The following is a 25,880-nucleotide window of genomic DNA, read 5'->3' as shown; positions in this document are numbered from 1 at the left end:
CAAAATGACGAGCAGATAATGCAAATGGGGTTCGTTTATAACTCATTTACAAACCTGCATTAATGTGACGATATTCAGAGCTCTCATTGTCATGCAGAGAAGCGAGAAAGAAACAAATGAGACAAGTTGATTCATTACTTTTGTGAGACTTCTTTTTTTATGCAATCATTATTCGGAAGCCAATTAGCAACAAACATTATGCCATTTCTCTGGATTCTCTACAATCACCGTTAAAAACAGCGGCAGAAAACGTTTCTGAATGTTTTTTTCATAAAAGGACTGAGATTTTGTGTATCTATTTTGAGAATGGCAGATAGAAAAAAAATTATGAAGAAAAAAAGAGCAAGTCAAGCCACCTTCATTTATATAACTCTTTAGACAATGCAGACAGTTTCAAAGCAGCTTTACAGTGATAATAGGAAATTAATGCAACTAAGATTTTTTTGTCAGCAGCTCTAAAAAAAAAAAAAGTCACTGTCCAGCTTAAGTAAGTTTTTGATTGATTTATTTCCATTGTAAAAAAGGAATGCTATTAATTTAGGGGCCATTTACACTACAAAACTTCTATTCATTCATTTACACTACAGCAGCGTTTTGGTGGCCTGAGAATGCAAACATCGAAATAGGCGTTTTGAAAACGACACTTATCTCTGTGTAAACTTCAAAACCGTGAATCTGTTAAAATGGTGACGGCATGCACATGCGTGTTACATGTTTAGTCTATAGGCATATGTGCTTAGTTAGAATGCATATGTGCGAATGTGCATAGTCTTTCTTTGCAAAGCGAAATCACCAATAACTTGTCTGGCATGCATAATACAGCGTTTTGAGTGGTTTCTGTGGATCCGTGTGAATGGGAATCATTTTGATAACATTCATCTGTACAGAGGAAAAATACATTTGTCGTGAAAAAAAAGAAAGAAACTTTTGTCGTGTCGATGAGGCCATCAATATTCTAGTTGACACGGTCTCTGCTGACACTTCAGGGCTGCGTTGTGGTCATGTCTAGGCACAGGTCTGGATTCATCTGATCTGGATATCGCCCAGATCCAGCTGAGAGACTAATATTAGCGTAGATGCCATTCTTCTTAAAATGTAACGAGTACATCAGGTGTTATGGGAAGTGTTCCCAGTTTCGGATGACCTAATTTATGCAGCCTAACAATCATTTTACATGATTTGAACAATAGAAATTGATAAGTTATATGTATGCCAAGTTAAAGAGATGTGTTTTTAGTCTAGATTTAAACTGAGTGTGTTTGCTTCCCAAACAATGCTAGGAAAACTGTTCCAGAGTTTAGATACAAAATAGGAAATTTTCAAAATATCAAATTTTGATATTCCAGGTATTATCAACTGGCCAGAATGTTGAGATCGCAGTAGATGTGAAGGACTATAATGCGTTAAGAGCTTGCTAAAGTACTGGGGAGCTAAACTATTTAATGCTTTGTAAGTAATTAGCAAGATTTTAAAAATGTATAAGATGTTTAATAGGGAGCCAATGCAATGTTGACAGAACCGAGCTAATATGGTCATACTTCCTTGTTCTAGTAAGAAATCTATCTGCTGCATTTTGGACCAGCTGGAGTTTGTTTATTAAGCGTGCAGGGCAACCACCCAGTAGCCTGGAAATCCAGACCCAAATCCAAAAGATTAAGAGTCTGGCATTGAGTAATGAAAATCGCCCAACTCAAGGGCCGGCACCAAGCATGCATTTGAAAATCTCACTGCACGCAATTGGATAACACTACAACCAATCACAACAATATGCGCCATACGCTTAGCTACCAGTGGAGCTAACTGGTAGATTGGACTCTTGCCGTATCCGGTCGGCAAAACAGCAAAAACGTCTTTCTTGCAAAGGAACGATTCAAGCGCAGTCTTCTGTTCCTCTTTTAGATACAAAGCCAAGTCTAATTCGTTCATTGTAGCGGCCAAAGCAGTTTCAAACAACTGGTGTTCATCCATAGCCATCTTGCAATGTATAATGACTCTGACGTCACAGCGCTGTAATCATCCGTTTAGCTCGCCACTGGCCCGCCTATATCAGATACACCGATGTGATTGGTGCAGCTCGGCTACTAGGGTATAGTTAATGAGATCATTACTCAATGCCAGAGTGACTCGCTGAGCAAATTCAAATTGTGCTCTCGCGAGAACTCTAGATTTCCAGGGTAGCCACCCAGTAGAGCATTACAATAATCTAGCCTTGAGGTCATGAACGCATGAACTAACTGTTCTGCATTTGTCAGAGAGCATATATGTCGCAACTTAGATATATTTTTAATATGGAATAATGCGGATTTACAGATGCTAGAAACGTGGCTTTCAAATGAAAGATAGGCATCAAAGAGCACACCCAGGTTGAATTGATGACGAAGACTTGACAGAGCAGCCATCAAGTGTTAGACAGTATTCTAGGTTATTATGTGTTGAGGTTTTTGGTCCAATAATTCGAATCTTTGTTTTCTAATGCTCTACAACCGCAAGCTCTATAATAGCAAGTATGAGTCAACAGCATCAGATCCGACCATGAGATCCAATGTGTGTTGGAATGTAATGGACCACATGCGCTCACACTAGACCATTTACCCAGCCATTAAGATTCATTATCCCAGTTGTAACAGACTAATACACTGATCCATTAATGTGCAAGAACAGTAACATGTTGAGCAAATGAGCTCATCTTTTCATCCAATTAGCACTGAGTGTGACATCTATTTTGTGGATCAACATAAAGGGTATCATTAAAAGAGTGGAGAGCAAGCATCACATGATTGTCCACTAGAGAGGCATTAAATGTTTACTATGTGAGACAATTACAGATTTGAAATTCAAACGACAAATGTTGAATGTCTCATTACGTAACGAATACATGAGGTATTAATGAAAAAAAATGTAAATAAAACCAGACGTGTGTGTCCCAGTAAACCCTACGTTGTGTGGACATTTGGTCCCTATACAAGATAGTAATACCAGTCAATTCTCGTCCCCATGAGGAAAACAGCTCATAAATCATACTTGGGTTTTGAAAATGTAAAAATGCAGAAAGTTTTCTGTGAGGCTTGTGTTTAGGGATTAGAAACTGTTTTTATAGTTGAACAGTGATTTTAATGTCTAAAACAAAAAAGTTGAGCAATGTAATATGATCATATATACACACAAACGGTACAGCCTATAATTCCTAATTTACGCAATTACATTTAAAATTTTCTGTGAAAATTAATCCTTGCTTTTTTTATAACAATAATACAATTCGCTTAGATCAGAAATATATCACATATAGATATGAATTAAGTTTCATGCATTCCAAATGCAGTTTCAACACCACTAGTGGCTCCAAATGGAATTGCAATCTGTTTATTTTACAACATTGTCTCAACCAATGTCTAAACAATTGAAAATAACAGGAACTGGCCGCTATTGGTGAAGAACTCACTTCACCTATAAAGTCTGACTTAGAGAAAACTCTTTGTCTTAGAAAATGTTCTGATGCTTTTTTTTCCTTCTCCACACCCATGTTATACAGGCTTGGCTGCACCTGCATCTCTGCACTTGAGCCTTTAAAGACATTCAGCCTGTGAGCAAAATACCACTTAAAATTAGAGCTTGAGCCCATCCTCCTTATTTTCTGCCCTTTTCTCTCTCGTCCCCTTTCTCGGTCACCGCCACGTCTCCATGTCTGAGGCCACACCTTTTGTGTGTGAGCACAAACAAAGGCGGATGGTCTAATAGAGAGGATCTTTGTGATTTTGCCCCTTTAAATCCGCCCTTTGTTCCACACAACACTATTAGGAAATGCCATTAGTGCGGTGCCAGACAGTGATGGCTACTGACAGCCAGCAACTTCTCTGGTCAAGAGAGCAGCCTGCAGCCATAAGTGTGTCACCAGCCTTCTCACATGTCACTGCCTCTGACTTTGGCTCGCAGGGATCACCTTTGTTCTAGCTCCTTCAAACAGGACAGCTAATTGTGTGACCAAGAGTCGAGGACAGAAGATGAATGAAGGAGGGAGGGGTTGCGGTCCAGACGACCCATAGTTTGCTTAATGTTAACTTCACTTGTTAAACACACTGAGGGAATTTGGGCGAAATTAGAGACATGCACCCTTTCTCTGTATTGATAGGATTTTTATTTATTTATTTCTGTACACAGCCTTTGTCGGGAAAATGAATGCCATGTGAAAGGAACACATATGCAATTTTGTCTAGTGGCTGGCTAATATGATAAGACGGCTTCTACAAGGCCTGGTAAGAGGTGATAGCAAAGACTCAGCATATATCACACACCTTCAAGTTGATTAATGTTTTGTCAAATAACACCTTTTCACAGTGATCTGCAAGAATGAAAAATTCTAGGGTGAGGAAAAAATGGCATATCTCAGCATTTGAGGGATATCGCACCATAGACGTGTTTTAGCAGCTCTTTAGGGGGGAAAGAATCACATTGACTCGTGCCGTCCTGAGATCTAAAGGGAAACGTGGGAGGAAATGGACTGGAATATGACTGGTTTTTGTTCAACCAGGCAGACAGGCATGACATGTGAATGGCAGAACAATGCTATACTATTCTTTTGCTGTCTTAAGAGGTTTTCTCAGTATCAAGCGATCACAAATCTTGACTGATTGTGCCTCTGCCAAAAACAGCTATCTTAGTAGTGGATTAGCAGTTTCCAGGAACACTCACCATGTAATCAATTGATCATTTTACACGTCTCGACATAAAAATCACTGTTTAAATCACTGTTTAACTGAAGGAAAAAAAAGGTATAATCAAATACTTTCTTATAAACACACATTAAAGCAGAACATTGGTTTTAATTAGATTGTGTTTTTAAGATCTTCAACAAACTGCAGATCAAAATCTGTTATAGAATGAGCAGGCCCAGATGCAATCTGCAGATGTTTTTTGTGTGCTCATTTTTTGTGAAAAAAACTGAATTCTGCTAAATGGATTTCAACACTGTAAAATGTGTTAAATGGAGCGAAGAGTACTGAACTCCTATTGGTATCTGAGATAACCCCAAAATAATTAACTCTTTCCCCGCCAGCGTTTTTGAACAAAGTTGCCAGTCAGCGCCAACATTTGTTATCATTTTCATGGCCCCCAGAACATTTTGATTTATGAATATCTGAACACGTCACGTTTAAAAAAAATCACGTTTTTGTCAAAGACTTCTTCTGGATCGGATTCAGAACGATGATAAAAACATAGATGGTATAGATCGCTTCCATCAAAACCTATAAAATTTGCACAGTCCTATACCTATTCCTGGGTCGACATTTCATTTTGTAACATTAGGCAGTTTTGATTTATATGCTGTTTAATGTTGATGATCGCATTACATATGCATCTGCTTACATATGATATCGCTTGTTTCTGCTGCTTCACATGTCTTTTGATCAGGAGATTCAGTGCTCTTTCAGAAGATGTGTCATAGCCCTACCATATAACAGTGAAAAAAATGGAAAGCCTGAAATGTCCATCAATGGCGGGGAAGTGTTGTCTCATTAATGACAGAAGATTCCATCAATGGCAGGGAAAGAGTTAAATATCAATATCAATGTATCAATAACTTTTATTGCCAGTGTGTAAACCGCTTGTAACGAGACCTTCCCCGACTTCCTAGGTTTTCTATGAAAGCCTTTAGACTAATTTTAATGTAGAACTTGTTTTTGCCAGGAAAATAAAAAGGATGCGAGGTTTACGTTCTTTTCCATTTAATGACACATGAAACAAATGCTTATACAATGTTCAAGATAATGCCGAAAAAGCCACTCTGTCCTGTAATGCCAATGTGTCAGGCAAAGAAAAGGGATCAATTCAAACTATAGTTTCACACAGTCAGATTTATATAGAATATAGTCTCAAATATCCTTTATAATCAAACAATTATAACAGTGTAATTACAATTACCTCATCTGTCGACATAATGCCGGTGAATTGCAGAGCTTGTGCAAACATTTACACATCACTACGATCGGATGCTTTCTTAACTGCTGCTTTCTCCGCTGTAATTGTTTTCTGTTTATTTTGTTATTGAGAGGAAAGCACGTATTTACATAATGATCTAAATTGTAATCTCAGCAGCATTGATGTTGGAAAGTATATCGCTGCAAAGTAATTTCCAACTTTTTACCTCAAAGTATAAAGAACTTTGCTGTGAGAGTATCGGGCCATGAATACCATTCAGTGAGCATGAGTAATAAGTTGCTGGCTGCAGTTCACCTAACAGCCATCAGTGTCGCTAATAACACGGGTTTCTGAATTCTACATATAGCCCATTTAATAAACATGTTTAGAATAATGGGCATTCCAGTTTTTTCTTGGAACTTTGTGGAGTTCTGATTCCGTTGCAGATTCCAATGAGGAACAGAAATAGTAAAAACACAAATGTATACCTCATACAATGATATTCTTTAAAATACCATGGTAAATCAGGTAATAACACAGTACCAAATTATACAATCAAAGTATGATGGTATTATCATCCGATAGCATCCCTAGCCTGAACCATGGCAAGTACAACTGAGAAAGGACAAAAATCTGTTCTCATTAAAATCAATTCCAACATCAATCAGAGACATACAAATCTAAACTTTTTAACTAGTTACACAATCCTAGAAATGTGATGATTAGCTCTATTTTTATATCTAGATAAAATTACCAGGCAGGAGATAACAGGACTGAAGACAGTGAGAGGTTTATATCGGTGCCATCTGACACATTCAAAGAGTTGGCTCTAATGTAGTCTGAAATCTTACTGTGTTGGCGACATGTTATTTTGTAGCCAAAATCTTAATGGTTGAACAACATTATACAGTGATGCTGTATACCTTTGACAAAATCACTGATATGTTTTGTAAGCATCTACTTTCATTAAAAGAAAGGTAATGAGAGCACAGAGTGGTTTAAGAAAAGAAAGATAAAAGCAAACTATCCTACATCCCTCTCCCACCGTATGAGACACTGTCTCATCTAATGCGCAAGGACAGCTAATGTATGGCATTGATTAACTTAATAGAATCTGAAAGGTAAGATGTGCTTGTTAGACTTAGACTGAAGCTTTAAGAGAGAGGCCTATGGGAAATCGTAAGTCATTTATAAAAATGACAGGGTTTGAGTTTCATTCCTGTTCGTTTCAGAGTCCAATTTTTAATTCCTTATCCTTTTAAACCCAGAACAAATCTCTCATGTTTGGTTGAGACAAATCCTTTGCTACTTTCTAGTAAATCCAAGTAGGAGAGTTGTTGAGGGTACAAAGTGGCCCATGTAAATGACAAAAAGAAGAAAAACTAAGCAGAATTATTCAAGAATGTAATTTATCATTGCTGGCAGTGTGGTGTTTAGCCAAAACAACAAAACTCCTGAAGCAAATCTGAATCAGTCATACCACACCTCTCAAAAATGTAATTTAGATTCTCCACATAAATAGAAATTGGGGCTCTTTTTAATGAGGCGAAAACCAATAATGATGGCCTTCTAAGTCTATAAAATGCTATAAGAAGAGCCTACTGGGTAAAAATCCACTCTCAAAACCCATGAACAAAGCTAAGAAAATATGACTTGAACAACATTTAAGTTACAGGGTTACAAAAAGTTAAAGAAACTAATGCAAACAGTCCCGTTTACAACCATTTTGGCACCCTAGGTGAGATCCATATCAACCCAAACCCACCGTCCCCCAATCTCTAGACAAAAAAAAAAAACCTTCCAAGTATTGATTTGATGCTTTTTATGGGCTTTTTGTTTTTTTTATTAAGCAGTGAAGTTATTCTCCTTATGTAGGTAAATGATTGAAGTCACACGGTTGCAACATTTTCTAGGAATGAAAATGTCCCCGATTTCGAGTGCGCAGTAGAACACATGGTTCTTAATAGTCCCAATCAGAACACTTTGTTCTTAAATTGATTTATTTTCCAGTTTACTGGATGGCCATTTCTCTCTCCGCCCTATCACTAGTAAGGGTGTGTTCACACTTGGAATGTTTGGTTCGATGAAAAACGAACTCTGGTGAATTGCACTGTTAGTTAGTGCGGTTAATTTGAATGATCCAAACCCTGGTGTGCACCACTGAAAAGATGTGTGTCTGTGTTTTCTCGGTGGTTCGGACCAAACAAACCAAGCGTACTGAACTACAAGTATAGGCTTTTGAAACGGTTACACTTAAACCACATTAAAAAACTTAACACAACCTCTGAATAAGGCTGAATAAAGGCTTTTCACCATATGTCAAAATCAGCCAAACAGCTACAATAGAGTACATTTGTGAAGCACCAGTGAATCTCAAAGCTCTTTGTACTCTGGGTTAATTCATGAACGAGAGGCTGAGATTGTTATCACCTGAGCTATACAGGTGCTGGTCAACGAATTAGAATTATTTTAAATAGTGCAATCATGAAATTCTTTGAATGCATTTTCTGTGCAGAAAGCAAATCAGGTGTTCACCGCACCTGTCCTACTCGTTAGACTAATCACAGAACTCGTTATCTGGAAAAAATTTGCTCAGCTGAGCTTTCCAAAAGGCCCATTTAGGCCATTTAACTGTGACACTGTTGTTTTATTGAATTAGAATAATGGTGAAAGCGTTTCATTGAATTGCAATAATTTTTATTATAATTACAATCATCACTTTCTCAGTATTTTGTGGCTGCCCCTTTGGCTTGTATGACTGCCTGAAGTCTCCGCGGCATCGATTTGACCAGCTTGTCGCAAGTTTCCGCACTCACAGCTTCCCAGGCAGTGGCGATGTTCTGCTTCAGTTGGTCCAGCGTAGTAGGCTTTCTGTCGCGAATTTTCCGCTTGACGATGGCCCAAAGGCTTTCAATGACATTGAGGTCAGGCGAGTTGGCCGGCCATGCCAAAACTTCAAGCTGTTTTTTAGTGAACCAATCTTTGGTCGACTTTGCCGCATGAGCCGGTGCAAGATCCTGTTGAAATATGAAGTCTTCTTCGCCGAACTGTTCCTCAACAGTCGGAATCAGGAACGTTTCCAGAACATCTTGATATACGGCAGCATTGACAGTCTTCTTGAGGAAGCAGAGTTTCCCTACACCTCGAGCGGACATGCATCCCCAGACCATAACGCTCTGGGGAAACTTGACGGATCTTTTCACGCACTCGTGGTTGTAGGTTTCGCCACCACGACGCCAGACACGAGGACCTTGGTCACCGAAGGAGATGCAGAAGCGTGATTCGTCACTGAAGACCACTTTCTGCCAGTCTTCAGCAGTCCACTCGCCGTGTTCTTTGGCCCACTTCAGCCGTTTCACCATTTGTTTCTTGTTCAGCATCGGTTTTACTGCTGGAACGCGAGATTTGAAGCCGAGTTCGCGCAGACGACGGTAAGTGGTTGATCTGGAGACGTCAGCGCCGGTCTGCTTGTTCCACAAGTCGGTGAGCTCGGAAGTGGACTTGAACCGGTTGCTGACTGCGATCTTTCTCAGCTGCTTGTTGTCGCGAGCAGAAGTTTTTCGGACGCCGGAACAGTTGGTGCGCTTGCTGCAGTTTTTCTTGAGAGCTTTGCAGACGGAAGACTGGCTGATGCCGAGCTGCTCAGCAATTTTAGTTTGGGTCAAGCCTTGTTGGCGAAGGGCTTGAATTTGAGCCACTATTCCGGTTGAGAGGTCGCGCTGCTTACCCATGATTGATTTTACAACTTAGAAATTCTACTCAACCCTGACTTTATACTGCACAGTGAACACTCTTCACAGAAAACAAAAATTTGAGCATTTATTCTAATTCAATGAAACGCTTTCACCATTATTCTAATTCAATAAAACAACAGTGTCACAGTTAAATGGCCTAAATGGGCCTTTTGGAAAGCTCAGCTGAGCAAATTTTTTTTCCAGATAACGAGTTCTGTGATTAGTCTAACGAGTAGGACAGGTGCGGTGAACACCTGATTTGCTTTCTGCACAAAAAATGCATTCAAAGAATTTCATGATTGCACTATTTAAAATAATTCTAATTCGTTGACCAGCACCTGTACATAACCTGATTTGGCATCAAAACACTATCCAGAGTGTTTGACTATTTGGAGAAACGATTGTGTATGCATTTAACAGTGCGAGATTTAATGTAATGATTCAGAGGGGTGAAGCGGCATGCTTTCGGCTGGGTAATTAGGTGGCCTGCGTTGAGACCGAGACAGTGCCAGGACACCTCTACTTTTCCCAGCATGGTGAAGTCTTGAGTAACCACAGTGAGTCAGGGAAAGAAGAAAGGAGATGATTCATAGAGCTCTCAATGAAGACGCTTCTTCGCAGAATGCAAGACAGAAATGTCTCTTACACCAGAAGCTGTGAATGTCTGGGGCTGAAACTTGAATTGTTTTCAAAATAGCAGCAAACCACAAACTAAAGGCTGCCTACATGGGTCATGGTGGACTCTACAGATATTTTTAGACATCTCAGAGAAAGAGAGACATGTAAAGAAATCGCTCACCCAAAAATGAACATCCTGACATTATTTATCCTAATGTTGTTCTAAACCTGTATGCTATTTTTGCCACGGAACACGATACATTTTAAAAAAACTTTACTTACTGGTTCATAGTAATCACTACTGTCAAACTCTGACAAGGACAAAAAAAAATCCTCCTTAAGAGACCCAAAACTACAGAGCCCCTAAAAGGACCTTAACACAAATAAAAATACAGGCTTTAGCATGCTCACGAGAAACAGGAGAAAGTTTCTCGTGATCACGTGAAAGTTTCTTGTGAGCATGAGAAAGTCAGTATATTTTTATTTTTGCAAAGGTCCCTTTAGGGGCTCCGTACATAACAGTAGTCAATATGACTTTTGAGGTATATGTTCCAAGTCGTCTAAAACCATTCAACAAATGTACGAATATCAATTATTCACAAAAAACAGTTATCTCTGCCACAGCTCTGAAATGTTATTCTCATTTCAGGCTATGTTGAAAGAAAAACTTAAATTTCAGTCGGTTCCTGGCACAAAAAATAAATAAATAAAAATCCCAAAACTCCCATATTTTTACATAATTTAACAATAACTCTTGACTGAAGCATAGTGTCAAAAACTGTGGTTACCATGACAAACTCATGGTAGAATCTCCAAAAAAAAGAATTCCTGCCAACACTTTTATCATTTTAAAACTACATAGTGTGAGTATTAAAATCTAGAGTGAGGTTACTTAACAAAAAAGATCCAACTTCAGACTTTTGTTTGTTTTGTGGCTTGCCAAAAATAAAATTTGAGTTGAAAAATTTAATTATGTTCTTGACACAAAAGTGAAGACATGAGTACTGTATAACATATGAACCACTTTCAAAGTGCTTTTATGGTTTTTGTTTGTTATTTTTGGTGTTTGACATGGTCACTATGAAACTTTTGCCTTCCACAAAAAATAAAATTATAATTTGCGTTCCACAAAAAAAAAAAGAAAAAAAAAAAAGTTCGGAATGACAATTTTAATACTTAAAGATTGTCTTTTGTAAACCATCTGGCAACATCTTGCGTATAGACCATGACTGAAGCTGAAAGGAACATTCAGGGTTAACTTCAACTTAATGTCTAAGGACAGCATTTGTGGCATGCTGTCAATTACCAAAGCAATCATTTCAATGTAATGCACTTACTGGAAGCCTTGCAGGCAAGATGACAGCGGCACGAATAAACGATTAAAATAAACATTAAGTTGTAAATAACCAGGAATATTCCTTTAAGGCTTTGAAGTTATTAAAAACAGCAAAAATCCATTTACATTGGCAAACTTCCTCACTTTCTCCAATACGCATTAATCACCATTAACACTGCATTTCTGCACTGCACTTAAATATTATAATTTAAAATGTGCTAAAGATGTATGACAATCACTTGAAAAGCAAGATGGCACGCTGTCCTCTAAGGACAGGATGTGACATAATAAAGAGTTTGGCACTGTACAGCCTTTTATTGCGGTGACATCATATCCAAGGTTTCAGACACCTCACATAAAGCTTGAAAGAGGTTCACTTCTGCAGTGAGAGCAGAAATTAACAGAAGGCCTTGTTCATTTATATGATCCAGCTCTCAGATCCTTTTGCCCCAAGAGACTCTTGCTGAACATGCAGTATCTCAGCAGGCCATTTCTGAAAATGTGTGCGATTAACACTGAAAATGTATTTGATATGTTTGGCTTTGTTTAGGAGAAGCCAAGAGAGGTTGTAGCACTCAAATTACATTTAACCAGTCTCAAGAGTTGAATTTGTAAGAATCTCGCCGTTTTCCTCTCAGTGCTAAAAGACACATCCTTCACTACAGCTCATTCAAAATGCATGAGTACAAAACGCTAACCTGAGTATATCCTTTTTTGTAAATGAACCAGAAAACATGTTTATGGCTGAAATGATACAATCAAAGAAAGTCCTTTTAGACCACCACACACACACGCACACATATTTACAGTAAATACACAGAGGCACGAACAGTCAGGTCTCTAAAGAACGACTGTATGACTAATGAGCCCCCTGGGTTATTATAAACAAAGAGAAAGCGATGAGAGGACCTGGACCACCTTTAAAGGTCTTTGAAACTTACTGAAATCATGTGCTTTCAGGGATTAACAAAAGTATAGGCTTAAATGAAAAAGCAAATGACACATTTACAGTTTTCATTCAATTCCATAGGCAGTGCAAAGTCCCAGAATGAGCAATTCTGTCATGATTAATTATACAAGCATGGAGTCTTAGATCTATTTCAACGGCTTCACTGCGCCTAATGTCCTTGCCAAGAAATGCTACTTCTTTGTCTTTCTGAAATCTGAAATCGCACACAAACCGGGCTTAACGCGAGGGCTGGCATCATGATATTCTCTGTTAAAGTAAAGGGAAGAAAATTAAATGTTTTACCCACACACTTTTCTCAAGCTAGAGGCTGCTAATAAAAATGGTTGCCAAAGGAAGTAGTAAGCATGCTACTTTTGCCAACTCTGAGTTTTCCAAATGAATATACTGTCATTACAAATGCTAGTGTGATGCTGACATCTACCCTGAGAAAAAAAATTACCATGGTAGCTTCTGCCAAAATACCAGTTACTACTGCTATTTTTCTAATGATAACATAATAAATGAAAGCTGTTGTAATATTTTTTGGACTACTGTACCATGCATGAAAAGTCCCAGATATCACTAAAATATGTATCCTAAGAAGTCACATTTATGTCTGTGAAAGCCTTAAACTTGGTAAACAGCATCTCAATACAATATGAAACAATGAAATTAATACCTGGTTTCACAGACGAGGTTAAAGTCCCAGACTAAAATGCATGTTTAAGCTGTTTTAACTGAAAGCAACTTGTACAGACATATCTTAAAATATGTCAGTTTGCCTCAAGATGCACCCCAGTAATGTTTTTATGAGGCATGTTTATAAAAATTACTTAAATGTCCTCATTTAACTAAGGCCTAATCCTGGCTTAATTTAAGCCCTGTATATGAAACCAGGCCTATAAATACAGAAATATAAACCTATTAAAACAAAATGAGAAGTTAGATTCAGTGAACACTTCAAATACCATACTGAAATGTTACATTTGTGACCGAATTCTTCCTTATGATGTATTTAGAATTTTTTGATATGAACATTGTTTCCGTAATGAACACTTAAACAAGTTTTTTTTTTAACATTATGAAAATTGTTTCCCCCACTGCTAGACATTTGTCAAAACAAACAGAGCTATGAGACTATTCGTTTTGGCTATTGCTTGTTAAATCTGGCACACAGCTCAGTGAGCTGACAGGAAACAATGTGGCACTGATTATCATGAAAACGGCAAACTTTAATTTTATGCGACATTGCATTTTTACACAGTATCTGGAGCTTGCACAAAAGACAAAAGATGTTTTATTTATCCGTTTATTGATGACAGTGGTGGCTAATACCATATCTCCATCATTTTACTGCAAATAATAACAATAACTGTAGTATAGTGGTAGAGTGTACAATCTAGTAGGGGTAGAGCCTCAAGAAAAGGCTATTTCTCAAGAATATTATCATTTTAAAACCACAAAATGTCAATACTAAAATATAGAGTGGGGTTACAGAAGTCAGCAAAGTATTCAGATTTTAAATATCCTTGTCTCTGAAAAGGGTGAGCAGATGTTTTGAGTTCCCTTGATGAGTGAGGGCTGAGCTACGGCCAGTGTTGACTCAGTTAAAATTGCCAGCCTGAGGCGCAATTGCATGGAATATGAACGTAATGAGCAAAGGTCAATAGGCCGTCTTCCCTGTCAACATCATCACTTCAGGACACGTTTTGGCCGCCTCTCAGCCAACCCGCCCTCAAATATCCTTGCCATTAGAGAGTTCATACCACCTCCAGTCTGCCTGAGGTACTTGTATTGAACAATCACACGCTAATGCTAAAACACATACAGTATGCTAACTGTTGTTTATTTATGTTACATATATGCCACATGGAAATCTTTCGTACACAACAAAGAAATTAACTACTTTTTTTTCTTAAGAAAATGTCAGAAAATGCCATGGATTACTGCTATGTACTTCCTAAAGCGTTCTGAGTGTTTCTAAAGACAGTTGCTATGTGGTTGCTCGAGTAGTTGATCACAGACCCCACCCTCTTTATGATGATAACCATAACAACAGTTATTTCACAAGTACTGTCATTATGTATCCCTTTATTATAGATTGTCACAAATATAACCACCAAAAATGATATGGAGAAAATTTTGTTGTTTAAAAAGTCTTTAAAAAAAAGTCTGAAAACTAAATATGTCCAACATTTAATAATTTAGCATACATTTGGGATTTCTTTAAAGAAAAAACTCACAATTTTAGGTATTATTAATGCCAGAACATATTTCAAACTGAAGTTTAATACTTATGTTATACTATTTTGTTTTTCAAATCAATAACTAGAGCTGCACGATTCTGGATAGATTGAAAATCACGATTTATTTGTTTCAAACGGAGATTAAGAATCTCCCACGATTCTGAACAGACAACTAAACAAAATAACATGTCATTTACTCTGACAAATGTTAACTGCTGCAGTCTATTTAAAATGATTAATGAATCTGAATGAATAATTTTTGGAAAAAAAATCGGTTTGAAAGAATGGTTCAATGACTCTCATAAAAGCTGCCTCCAAATTCAGAGGCTGCATCCTTCGAAGGCCGATTGCATCACGACGATGGCGGTTCCAATTCGAAGGCTCCTTCAATATGCCCTCCAAATGTATCCTTCGTTTGCCGTGAAACCGCGTCAGTGATGACAGGATTTTTTGAGAATACAGAAGTATTGGGTTTCAACTTAAATATCTAAATGATACAAATGTAAAAAACAAAACAAAAAACACCTTTAAAGCGGTTAAAGATATAGTTTATACTCTTTATTAAATACAGAAATGGAGATCATATTCATGGTGAACATATTCAGACAGTTTGTGAACCCTGATTTGTTTTCAGTTTAATATAACTTTAAAAAAAAAATCCATAACAAATGTTACTATCACTCAATGGCAGCTGTCACAGTTGCTAGGCGACAAGAACAATCCTTCATAGGTTAGACCGTCCCACTACTTGTTCGACCTTCGTGGCCTTTGAAGTATGCATTCTTCAAAGGGTGCAGCCTCTGAATTGGGATGCAGCTAAATACAGTACTTGTTTCATTACTGGATGAATCAGCGTTTCTGAACGAATCTCTTGAATGAATGGTTCAATGACAATCTTTTTTTAAAAAGTCACTGGTCACCACCTGGTGGCGTAACAATGAAGCACCTCACAAGGTGATTTACTCTATTTTGATCACTTCCATAGACAGTTTTTATATTCAAACTATAAACTTTCATCCAAGTTCTTCTGTGATTTGAATATTTGTAACAAATATAACAATACTGTGGTTGAAAAGACTGATGAAGCTGTTTCATACATGACAACTGCTCTCTCTGGGTCAGCGCCAGCGCAGATTTGAATGTTTGTTGTGATCGTACTCGTTTAAGGTTTAATGAACACAGATGGATCGTTGTCATGCAAGAATAAGATTGTGTGGGTGTTTGAATCGACATCGAGATCTTTGAAAGATTAATCATGCAGCTCTATCCATTACTCTGAGCAAAAAAAGTTATAGAGTTAAAAGAGTTTAAACATTCTTGTATGCTCAACCTCCTCTCCTTCCAAATGCAATAATCAAAGTTCACAAAGAAACCTCAATCACCGCAAATATCAATATCTCTATAGTGCCCAAAAAGTTTTGCTTTAATACCCAGAGGTCTAATACATTGAATTCCAGAAAAGCATGTTTCCCTTCATGGGAATTTGAGAGTTTCATTAGCCTTGAAGTGGGCAAAATATCAATATGATGTGCTGTCATTTCTTTTGATGCTGGACCAGTTATGCAGTTCAAAAGAAAGCTCCACCCTTGCATGTATTATGGGCTGGCGGAGCGTTCTATCTACATCACAGTAGTCAAGACAATGCTCCCTCGTGGAAGCCCTCTGGAAGTCTCGTGTGCTGCTGCACGGCGCATACAAATAACAAAGCTCTGGAAGCAACTTGGACAAACTTAAAGGCTACAAAAGGCCCCAGAGGACTTGCATAAAAGGCGGGGATTGAGCACCTCCGTGTTTAACTCTACTCTGTCGTTGATTGATGGCCAATTAAACATTTAGAGAGTTATTGATCACAGGAGAATGAAGAGCATCCCCAAACAACCTTAAATATGCTGGTTGATGAACCACAGATGGGCTGAGAGCAAGCGGAGCGCCACAGGAAATTTTTCATGTTTATGTTCGCCGTTGCCACTGAACAAACCCAATGGAGTAATAATAGTTGGAGAAGGGAAAAAAAATCCGCTTTTGTTGCATTACTATTGTGGGATGAGGCAAAGTGCTTGAGTCTATTGAGTATTCAAGCAGATGGTTCATCATTAAAGCGGACAGATCTTACTTAGAACTTGCAGTCTGCGAGTCAAGCCAAAAGCACCTTGGGAAATGTACTCTTATCTCTTCGGGGAGGGGCATTCACCCAAGGCTTTCATAGACTCTAGTGCTCACAATGTGCTGAGAAGCAGTGTCTGCACATTAAAGGCATCTGCTCTCAAGGTCAACAGTACTCCAGCTTTCTCTGGCCACTGACAGCACCTCAGGGAAGAACACGATTAGTCTCTCTGGTGACAGCGCTGATCTTTGGTTCCTCCTGCTGACCGCATCCTTTCTGAAGGGCGTCGCAACGCTTGCAGGAAGGAGCAGGTGTTGGAGCCCAGGATGGGACCAAAGGGGTCTGGAGAAAGCATCCGTTAGCATTCACGTTCATTTCAAAAAGGCCCTTTTAACATTGCTGGGTTTCTCAGAAGCAGAAGTCATCATAGTTGAGAAAACTTCTATAATTGTTAACGGAAACTACAACAAATCATTTTTGCATTCCCATTTGCTCCAACAGCAAAAGAAAACATCCGCAATAGAGTTTCTATCCTATTTCTAAAAATAGAGACACTGATTACATTGATCTTAACAGAGAAAGATCAGCTGTTGTATTAGGGTGCTTTCACACTAGCATCCAGGTTTTATTGACGTCAGAGTTCGGTTCCTTTGAATGATTTGAATGCTGTTTTCAGAGCTCAGGTGTAAACCGTACCCGAGTCTGAATAAAAAAAGGTGGTCTGAGGTATGAACTCATTGTATGGTTCATTGCTAATATGAATGCAATCCTAAATAGCGAAAGAGAACCGTTATTGATGACGTACAATTTGATAAAACTTGTTGAATTGCGTTCTCACTAGCTTTCCTGACAAGCGTGACTGACACTGCAAGCGGAGAGAATGTGGCCTTTAGCAGAAATGGACTCCTGCATTCTTTAGAGCATTTGCAGTACTTTAGTGGCAGATATGTGCTGACATATTGAAAATGAAACCAAAGGTTCAAAAACCAAAATATAAAAACGAGGTGAGCAACGCTATGCATTTTGTCGTCTTCTCCTGCGTCGTTGTTACCAAGCAACAAGCTGCTGCTGCTTTTATTATGCAAATGCATCGTGGTTTGAATCCAAATAATATAATGTGAACACAATCCAGGAGGAGGGGGAGCAATCGAACACTGGTTTAGACCAGGCAATCGAACCTAGTATGAAAGCACCCTAGAAACACTTGTGCAGCAGTGCTAACTAGTTTTCTGTAATTTAATGCAAAGGTAATACAACACAAAGTATATTGGTATAAATGTGCATATATAAAAAAAAAAAAAAAAAAACTTGGAACTGTGGAAACGTCATCCCAGTCTGTGAAAAGGGTCCATGGTGGCTGCATTTGTTTTGAAATCTTTGCTATCCTGTCCTGTGATGAAAGACGGGGGGAAAAATCCATTTCACATCTTTTGAGACATTCCAAAAAATAAATACAGCACTCGTAAACATCTACTATAGTATAATTAAACCAGGCACGTGCAGAGGGGAGGGGCATTGTGGTCAATAAAACAAAATGCATTTGATTATAATTAACATGACAATGTGTACAAAACTAATGTAGCCGAAATTCACGTTTATTTTTACGTTTCTGTCAATCTGAGGTCGGTGTTGTTGCCACAACATGTGTGTGTCTTGCTTTGGACGAGGGTCTAAAACTCCAGACAGAGTAGTGTGTGTGGACAGCAGACGTAACCGTAGCAAAAGTTATGCGTTTTTAAAATGAAAATGCACTAGTGTAAACGTACGTACTACGTAGGTATTCCACAGCCCGTTCGGGAACCGATGCTCTCAAGGCAAATATAGTTATTTCAGTGAGTATATGGCTCGACGGCAGGAAGGAATAAACCAAACAATTTTTAAACGTTTTTTTTTTTTTTTTTAATTATAAAAGGTGTGTTGATTCAATTAAAAATCCACATTCTTTTAAATATTACAATTATTGAAGCCTGTTTGTCATGTATAATACACCGACCAATCGTTATCTGGCACAAGTTCAAATTTCATTGGACACTGTGAATTTCCAGTCATTCATAAATCGTTTGAAAATTAGATGGACACGAAAAAGTACATTGAAAAAGTCTTAGATCTTTGAGTTCAGCTCATGAAAAATGGGGGCAAAAACAAAAGTGTTGCGTTTATAATTTTGTTCAGTGTATATGCCCCTTTTTTACACGAGCCCCTGCCCCTGAGGAACTCTCGGCACGTCCCTGAATGAAATATTAGCAGCCAATGTTTGACCCTTGGATGCTACAACGCCCATTTTAAAGGGTTAAAGGCACCCCAAAAAACACCACGTCACCTAACAGAAGTCTACAAGTGTTTAAATGAAGCGAAAGGGCACATTTCCGAGATCTGATGCAGTCTGATGGGAGACTTCCCCCACCCCAAAGGTTCGTGTCACACTTTCTCATGTTCTCTGCCTCGCCTTTCTTTCCCTATTTGCATTTGACACTTATGGAGAAGACATATATAGCACCGCGAGATAAGAAAAGACCACATTTGTCATCAAATGGAACATGCTCTTGGATTATGGAAAGCCAGCTGCTGTTGACTTACACTGTTTGCCTTTTCCTCATCTCGGTTACACCATTTCATGCCTCTCCATTAATCAAAATCAAATACGGCTCAACATATATTATATACAGTATATGTGTAGAAACTGTGTGAGTGGTAGAAATTAACCTGGCCTCTATTTAAAAAACAAAAACAAAAAAAAAAACAGGATAAGGCTGTTGTAAAAATTGCAATGTGGCCGGCAATGAGTGAAATGAAACAACAAAAATAGATTTAAATTACATTCTGCTTCAGAGCGCTTGTTGCGACTCCAAAATAACACTGCTCTCATACATTAATCTGTTCTAATCTTTAATTTTTCTCTGGAATGTTCTATTGCTTTATTCTTTTGGTTCTTGTACATCATGAAAAGTAATTGGTTAGTATAACAGAGACCTCTCTCTTTACATGCATCATTTGACTTTATATCTTACAAGTAGAAAATCTTATTCCTCATTTCTCTTTCCTTTTTAGAAATGCACATCACCATGAAAACAGTTCAAATACCGTATAGTGACAATCTGGTATGGTTTAGTTCAAGGCTTAAATAACATTCAACTTTAAATATTAAAGTTGAATTGATTTAAAACTAACAAAAGACAAGACCACCAAAATGCTAGCTTCATCCTAATTGCAATAATCTAAATAATGAGGTCTGAGAGGCCTTTGAAAAGCTTCTTACCCACATAAGAAAGCCTCAGAGTTTACTGCACCCCAGAAGCCAACCCTTCCAGTGAACAACCAAGGACACTCACACCAGTGCCAAAAATCTCTGAGACAAGCCCACCACAAAATGCAACCACAAAAATCCCCTTCCTCTTTCTCACACAGAAAGAAAAAACAGCAAACCCATTGCATCTCTCTTTTTCCAAAGAGCTGGGAACAAACAAGAAACCATACTTTACTGCGAGTTGATTGCATGACTGGATTACTGTACTTTCAGATTGCGCACTGAATTTGATGAAGCTGAAGTATGCTTTGTATGTAACATGAATACATTCCTGTATTTGCTATCCACAATTGTTGTTGTTAAGTACAATTTAACCACAAATAAACAACTTTAGGATTGCAGGTCTGTTCTGATAAAATCATTGGGGTTTTTTTTGCCATCAGAGCTAAATGCATTTAAGAAAATGCAATATGTAACAGTGCTTAGTTAGGATAGCAAAATAAATGTGGGCTTATCAACATTTAAAATAAAGAAACAGTTTCCAATTCCATATCTTTTGTTGTTGATTAAAAAAAAAAATTATTAAAGGAATAGTTCACTTAAAGATGAAAATTCTGTCATCATTCACTCACCCTCGAGTGGTTTCAAACCTGTATGAATTTCTTTCTTCTGCTGAACACAAAAGATGATATTTTGACCCAACAGTTGATCGACCCAACTCATTTTTAAGTGAACTATTCCTTTAATAATTTTGCATATTAACAGTATGTATGACAGTATGTATTTATGTATTTAAAAAAAAAAAAACAGTATTAGAATAAGAATATTTGGGTTTACTTTCTTACAATAAATAATTTTGGTACTGCATTGGGTCAACATAAAATCCTGAAGCAAGACCAATAGAGCCACCAACACAGGCTAAAGTATAAAAAACACACACACCAAACATAATGTGCTGATTCCTTTTGTCTACAGACTGATGAAAACCCTCCTGTCGGCTCAACGGTAGCTGATCTCCCTGAAGGCAGCACATTGTTCATGGAAGAGCTATGTTGTGTCTCTTGTGTTCTCTCTGATGAAGACTGACAGGGCGACCTTTATTTTTGACCGGATTATGTTTCAGGGGAAAGACAAGTTGGCTTACATATATATATATATATAGGAAAATGCACCGTCAGCATGTTTCTCCCTGGCGAGAGCACCTTGTGTGATCTTCGGACTAACAATGTCTGCGAGCACGCGTGCTTCCATTATTTCCCTCCATCCAATTTACATTTCCTCATCTTTACAAGTCTGGAGAATGAGAAAGTTCTTGTCTGATCTTTTTTCATTCGGAGCGAAGCTGGATAAGTGTCCTTGACAAATTAAACAGAGCATGCGAAGATGGTGCAGGGCATTTTTCATGACGCCATGATATAATAAAAAAAAAAAAGCTTCATTTGAAGGGACGTTTGAATAAATGGAACTGTATTTCTTTCTGTCTTTGTCACTTTACCTCGTCTTAATTTGTGCGAAATCCTTCTCTGAGTTCACAAGAAAATACCTTCTTAATTCAGTTTCCTCAAGTAGTGTTTCCTAAAGCAAGACTAAAAACACAACATTTAACAAGTTAGCCCTCTGTCCACAGCGGAGAGGGGGGAAAACAATAATAACCAAGTGAGAATTTGTTTTTACGGTGCTCTCAGGATACTCATCAGCGGTCCCCAGCTGGGCTATGGTGATGATTACTCTAAGACCTCCAGAAGCGCAACCCAACTTTCCCACAGTCATGTTTCCCACAGCCAAGACCTACCTTCCTTCTCTTACTCTCTTGACACAATGTAATACAAATCTCGGCAAGCCCAAACTGGTCAATGCAAATGTGTTGTGGGTAGACTAGGTCAGTGTGTCCCAATCTTTGGAAACACTATTTATTTTATGGTCATCCACACCAAATGCAGCCCACAATGAGCTATTTTCAACTGATATTACACTGGACATAATTCATCATCATTACTAAAATTATTAAAATGGTTATTAAAATCATGTGTACATTAAATCATTTATGCATTATTTTTAACCTATAAACATCCTTGAATTTCTGTTTTATAGGTTCAGTAAAGGAAAAAAATCTGTTCCCCTGCACGCATCCCTGGTTGGGAAACACTGCACTAGACGACTGCGATTCTGTAACTGTAATTATGTCCAGGCATTGACAACAGGCTGATGTGCTATTTGATGTTATTATAATATGCAACATTCTTTGTTTCGTTCCTTTTTTCAGTATGAATGTGCACAAAAACAATGACAACACGGTAAACAAAGGTTTGCAATACATTTCCCCCAATAAAAAGATGCAACAAATTAATCTTTATATGCATAGCCACACTGATTCGTATGTAGAAACACATAAGCTGTGTATTTAAGAAATGCTCCAGACTTAATTTTTGTTGTGGGAGAAGCAATAAAGAGTGATTATTTGAGAACCTGACAATGTGGCATTTTGCTGGCTTGGCAAATACATATATAAAAACAAGTGTTCAATATGAACATAAATTTAAAACGTTTCATAATTATTAAAGCTTTAAACGTAAAGTAAAGCTGTACTAGTTCCTTTGTATGGCTACAATGGGTAGCTAGCCAAGACAAGTGCAAGATGTGTGATGGGAGGAGAGCACGATTATTTGTGCACGTTCTTTTCCACTGAGCTGACCACGACTGCATGATTCACCTCATGTTATATATCTGCACACAACATGCCCTGCACCGTTCAATGATCGCCAGAGCTCACAGTATTTCGCAAAGCTGTCAGAAACACTGCCAATGCAGCAAGAACGGATGAATGTCGCCGCGTGGAAATGTGCGCGTGTCTACTTCATTCAAGCTGACGCTCACGGAAATGTAACGTGCAATATTCAACCATATTTATTAGTTTAAAGACTATGGCTTACATTTCTGGTCATTTTCAATTACACAAACCCTTGGTTTTGTGTAGCCTTCATATTTGTTGGAACAGCGTCTCGCTCGCGCCGTGAGTCTCGTGCTCGCAGAAACATGTCAATCAAACTTACTGCACGTTCAAGTTCTTAAATAGGTTCTTCACGTCTGTTTCTTCGCGGTCTGGTTATTAAACGGTCTGGTTATTAAAAGTACCAATAACATAGCAACTTGGATCAAATGACATATTTCGCATACAAGTGAACAATGTGAAATATTATATTGTTGTTATTCTTAAAACCACATCACAAAAGGAGCCGGCTGCTGTGTGTAAAAGCAATTACGCCCTGCTTACACAAGGCTTTATCAGTCGCAACTGAAAGATACGTTTAAACATTAGCTAATTAAACTCACCAATGAAGGTAAATCCGGACGAAAACAAGCAGATCCATGTGAGTACAAGCCCGGATCTCCATCGGACAAAGGAACCCAGGTGTAACGGCATCTTTATCACCTTCTTGTTCAAGTTTAAGTCAGTAATATCAACTGAATGAGCTGCAAAGAGTATCTGCTTTATGGCTGGGTTTAGTTTTTGCAATATTACACCGATCAGCGCATTTATAAGTCCTTTTTCAACACGTATCCTCTTCCTGTACCTTGGCCATCAGTGCGTCTTCGTTGCTCAGAGACAGCAGCGCATCACAGGTGTGGTAAATAAAGACGCCACTCTAATTTCTTCAGCTCACTCACGCACATACACACTCCAGACGTGTGAAGAGAGGGAGAGACAGAGAGAGCGCAAACGTCCTCACTCTTATTCGTCTTCTCACTCTCCTCTGCAGAATACTTGCTCCGGTAAAGAGAACGGTGTATATTGGCTTCAGCGCGCGAACATCTGCTGCTACAGCAATGCAGGAGTGAGGAGACGCGATGTATAGAGCAGTGAGGGAGCAAAACCCGGAGCGGAGTCCGGCCCCTTCACTGGAACGGAGTGTGGAGAGCCTTGGATACGACGCGTCATGTAAGTGAATAAGTGATTTAAACCACCTAGTGTTTAAACAGACGAGAGGCAACTAAAAGATAAAGTAAATCTAAAAAAAGAAAGTTCATTAAACACGTTGGCATTTTGTGTTAAAGGGATAGTTCGCTCAAAAATGACAATTCTGTCATACTCACCCTCAAGTTGTTCCAAACCTGTATTAATTTCTTTCTTTTGCTAAACACAAAAGAATATATTTTGAAGAATGTTGGTAACCAGACAGTTGATGGACTCCATTGACTTCCATACAAAAATATAAAATAATAAATTGTTGGCTAATGGCCATGTAGCCCTATCATATTTTAAACATTATAATTTTAAAAGTTGTTTGACATCAAACCTTATAGTTACTGACATACAGCCCTTGTGATAACTTCCCCGTGTATATTTACAGTATATTATCCCATCAAATGAACAATCATTGAATAAACATAACTCGCTATTTATCACTTCATGAAATGTTTTTTTTTAGGCTACACCAAGTGCATTATATGAGATTTTAGATTTACAAATATGCTGTCTGTCTATTATTGCCAATGGCTAGTTATATAGGCATTGTCAGATTAAGAAGGTTACAGGTTTTAATGTCCCTATAGCCCCCAATTCTATGTGTTTTGTTTGATTGATTACACATGAAATTTAAATCAAAAAGAGCTTAGTGCTTTCCACCCAACCATTATCCTATTCCACATCTGGATCATGAATTTGAGATATATCTCCAGATTAAAGAGGCCATTGTAAGTGCTAGTATAATGACACTGAATGTAATAATTTCATTATATTGCACATCATAATTAGATTCAGTCTTAACCAATAGCAGGGCTTGTTAAAGGGTTAGTTCACCCAAAAAATGACTTTCCAAACACAATCAGAGATATATATATTTTTTAAAAAACAGACAAGTAATTGGCAATGTCATTTTGTAAAGAAAGACAACGCGCCTTGCATTTTTGTAGTTTATACTGAGACAATAACGGTATCCTTTTCAAAAACTTGTACTTTAAAACAAATTTTCAAAAGTTTGCGTTTTCAGGCCACCAAAACGCCGTTGTTGTGTGAATGAACGGCCAAAACGCTTAAAAAGTTGTGTCGTGTAAACGGCCCCTTACTATCATCCCAATGCATCAGGATCAAGTTCAATTTGTGTAAAATGAGAGACTTCAGAGCAAAATAGCTAATTATCAATAAGGGCCTCTGAATTGTTTGCTTATTGATCTCATGCTCATTGACTGAAATGAAAACAACACTTGGGTGTTAAGTTGGCAATCATGCAGCAAATACTGTACTTCTACATCTGGGTCTTTTGAGATGAGTATGATTAAAGATTTAGAGACACCGCACCTTCATAATGAATGATACGGGCCGTAGAAGCTATAGCCATTGATCAATAACAGCATTCAATGCTTTGCCAACAGCCTGTTCTTTAAGGAGTTTTGCATCCGTTCAGTCGTGTTTGTATACGTGTTTGTTCAGTCATGTTTGTATCAAAGTAAAAGTTACTTCAGCCTTGATGTACTTTTCAATATTTTTCAAGATAGACTTCTCTGAATTAGCATTATTTATCTGCTCCCCAAAGCAATTAGCTGTAAAGTACGAAGCGGTCAGCATAACTCTTTGTATTCAGTGGCTGCAAATCCAATTTTCCCTGAACCTCTGCTTAAGATATTTCATGGCGGTAACTAGGGCAGCATTCGATAAACAAAATTACATAATTGCTTAAATATAGTACTCTATTTAATAGACATGCCATTGCTCACCCAATTAAATTGAAGAAACATCTA

General features: G+C 38.0%; 1 protein-coding gene across 5 annotated transcripts in view; it reads right to left on the bottom strand.

The window, feature by feature from the left end:
* The window catches only part of unc5a (unc-5 netrin receptor A), a 193,969-nt gene extending 170,127 nt beyond the window's left edge, over nucleotides 1-23,842 (bottom strand). For all 5 annotated transcript variants that reach the window (XM_056262380.1, XM_056262381.1, XM_056262382.1 and 2 more), the window contains exon 1: nucleotides 23,475-23,842. In XM_056262380.1, the coding sequence (XP_056118355.1) occupies nucleotides 23,475-23,565 (91 nt within the window). In that variant the 5' untranslated portion in view covers nucleotides 23,566-23,842. The remainder of the gene's footprint in view (nucleotides 1-23,474) is intronic.
* Between the last annotated feature and the right edge of the window lie 2,038 nt (nucleotides 23,843-25,880).

Source organism: Rhinichthys klamathensis, unplaced genomic scaffold (assembly GCF_029890125.1).
Source record: "Rhinichthys klamathensis goyatoka isolate OS25496 unplaced genomic scaffold, OSU_Roscu_1.1 h1tg000192l_1, whole genome shotgun sequence".
Classification (NCBI taxonomy): Eukaryota; Metazoa; Chordata; class Actinopteri; order Cypriniformes; family Leuciscidae; genus Rhinichthys; species Rhinichthys klamathensis.
Note: the sequence above shows the minus strand (reverse complement) of the source record. Positions and strands in the feature narration are given on the sequence as shown.